At 41.9% G+C, this 2500-nt stretch overlaps 1 protein-coding gene across 1 annotated transcript in view; it reads right to left on the minus strand.

Moving 5' to 3' along the window:
- Nucleotides 1-2500, minus strand: part of LOC123501464 (homeobox protein orthopedia-like) — a 50416-nt gene that overhangs the window by 39051 nt on the left and 8865 nt on the right. Inside the window, exon 2 of the mRNA XM_045250299.1 lies at nucleotides 1337-1571. Within this exon, the coding sequence (XP_045106234.1) occupies nucleotides 1337-1571 (235 nt within the window). The remainder of the gene's footprint in view (nucleotides 1-1336; nucleotides 1572-2500) is intronic.

Here is a 2500-nt window from a genome sequence, read left to right on the forward strand (position 1 = left end):
AGTGCAAAACTGGGTGAGGTTAATGAAAAAAGGCCACTTAAGTTAGATGAGGTTAAGTTAGATTAAGGTAAGTACACAAATATAATCGCTTAGAATTTATACTTTACTTTCAGATCAACGAGACTAATGTTTGTTTTCTTTTTTTTATGTGAGAGTGGAAAACTGGCTGAGGGGAACAAGAGCGATTAACAAAAAGTTCTAGATAGGTTTGGTTAGATTGGGTGAGATTGCCAAATATCCACCTAGATAAACAATAATCGTTCAAATCTATATACCTTAGTTGGCCGCATCTCTACCACTTTCAAAATCCTCTTCTGGAAGTTACATTGATTTTTACGTGTTTCTGTGATTCTGGTGACAGATTAACAAGATTTACTTTCAGAACAGCGAGAGAATGTATGTTTTATTTTTTCTTCCCTTTTTTTTTAATGTAAGAGGGGAAAACTGGGTAAGAATAACAAAAACGATTAACGAAAAGGCTCAGATAAGTTAGGTTAGGTTAGGTGAAATCGCCAAATACCTACATGGATAAACAAATTAGAATAATCATTTTAATCTATACCATGGCCTCACTTCCATTTCCACACGTGTTTCTGTGATTCTAGAGACAGATTAACAAGATTTCCGCACTATTAACTGGCAAAACGCTCTTGAAAACCCGGCTGACTGTCTCTGTGGCCTTTGATAGACACAGACAAACAAGGGCGAGGTTAGTGGTTAGTGGTATAGTGGCCAGGTAGCGTAAATGGCTTTGATTTATTGATGCACCGCTGAATCGTTAATTTTGTGAACATATTCCTACCGACTCACTTTTATTAATACATTCACTCTTTCATTCATTCCTGGCCTCACTGATTCATGGACCTACTCAACCTATTCTCACTCTTCGCTTTATTCATTCCCCCTCTCTCACTTATTCACTCACTCATTCTGTTAACCACTTTCTTAATTCTCTCTCTCTCTCTCTCTTTCTCTCTTACTCCTTCATTCACTCATTAATCTTATCACTTCTTCATTTATTAATCCTGCTTCACTTACTCACTCACTCATTTATCCTGCCTCTCTTCTCAATCCTATCCTCACTCCTCCCTCAATTTTATTCCTGCTTGTCTCTCTCTCTCTTTCTCTCCCTCCCTCCCTCGGTCCGTCAGTCATTGATATAGTTCCCGCGCCACTCTCTGCTCTATTCATCGCGTGGTGCTTCGTGTTGCTTCAAAAATCATCAAACTTCTGTCTTCTATTGAGAGCGCCACTGTCAGCCATGCACCGCCGGGAAACCTATATACTCACACACACACACACACACACACACACACACACACACACACACACACACACACACACACACACCTCAGGGCGATGGGCGGATGAAGCGTGGGCGTCCAGATTCGCGAGTGTGGGCGGGGCTTGCTGATGGTGGGACAGGTGGTGGGAGAGGCCGTGTGAGGGGGGCGGGGGTGACTCCAGCTGGGTGAGGGAGGGGCCGCTGTCCCCCGCCCCCCCTCCACTGCCTACCGGGCCCTTGTTTGTCACGTTCTTGTTCAGGTCATCCACCAGATCCTTGCTCACACCTGGCCAGGGAGACAGGTGTGTTACGGTTAATTGGATGGCAGGGACAGGTGTGCACAGGTTAATTAGGTAAAATAAACAGGTGTAGGTGGATTGATTAGATGGCAGGGACAGGTGTGCACTGGTTAATTGGACAGGATAGACAGGTGTGTGAAAAAGAGACAGGTGTATATTGGTATAATTAGACCAAGAGGAACAGGTGTGCACGGATTAATCAGGCAGGGACAGGTGTGGGTGCATTGATGAAAGACAAGAGGGACAGGTATGTACAAGTTAATTTGAACAGATGGACAGGTGTGTGAACAAATCATTTAGACGGAATAGATGTGGTATGGGGAATTGTTAGCCAAGAGGGACAGGTGTGTACGGGTTAACTGAAGAGGATGGACAGGTGTGTGAACAGATCATTTAGAGACAACAGGTGTGGCGTGAGAATTACATAGACTGAACAGGTCAGATGTAATGAATAATAAATAGTGAATCACGATGTACAAAGTTGAATTAAAATGAAACAATGAAATAAGGAGCAAATTGAAATAGAGAGAGAAGTACAAACTAGGTGAGCAGCAAACAGTAGACGGCGCGTTAATCAGACGTAACGAATAATAAAGTAATGAAGTAAACGAAGGGAAATTAAAGTGAGACAATCAAACAAGGAGCGAATTGAAATAAGAAAAACAACGACGACAAACTATAAAACATAAGCAGTAAACAAAATCAGTGAAATAATCAAACAAGGAGCGAAGTAAAATAGAAAAAAAAAATCATTAGAATGTCAACAGTGAAGAAAATGAAAGTGAGAAACAAGAAACACACACACACACACACACACACACACACACACACACACACACACACACACACACACACACACACACACACACACACACACGAACTATAAAGGATAAACAGTAAACAATAAACACCCTTT

This window comes from Portunus trituberculatus, chromosome 9 (assembly GCF_017591435.1).
Source record: "Portunus trituberculatus isolate SZX2019 chromosome 9, ASM1759143v1, whole genome shotgun sequence".
NCBI classification, from domain to species: domain Eukaryota; kingdom Metazoa; phylum Arthropoda; class Malacostraca; order Decapoda; family Portunidae; genus Portunus; species Portunus trituberculatus.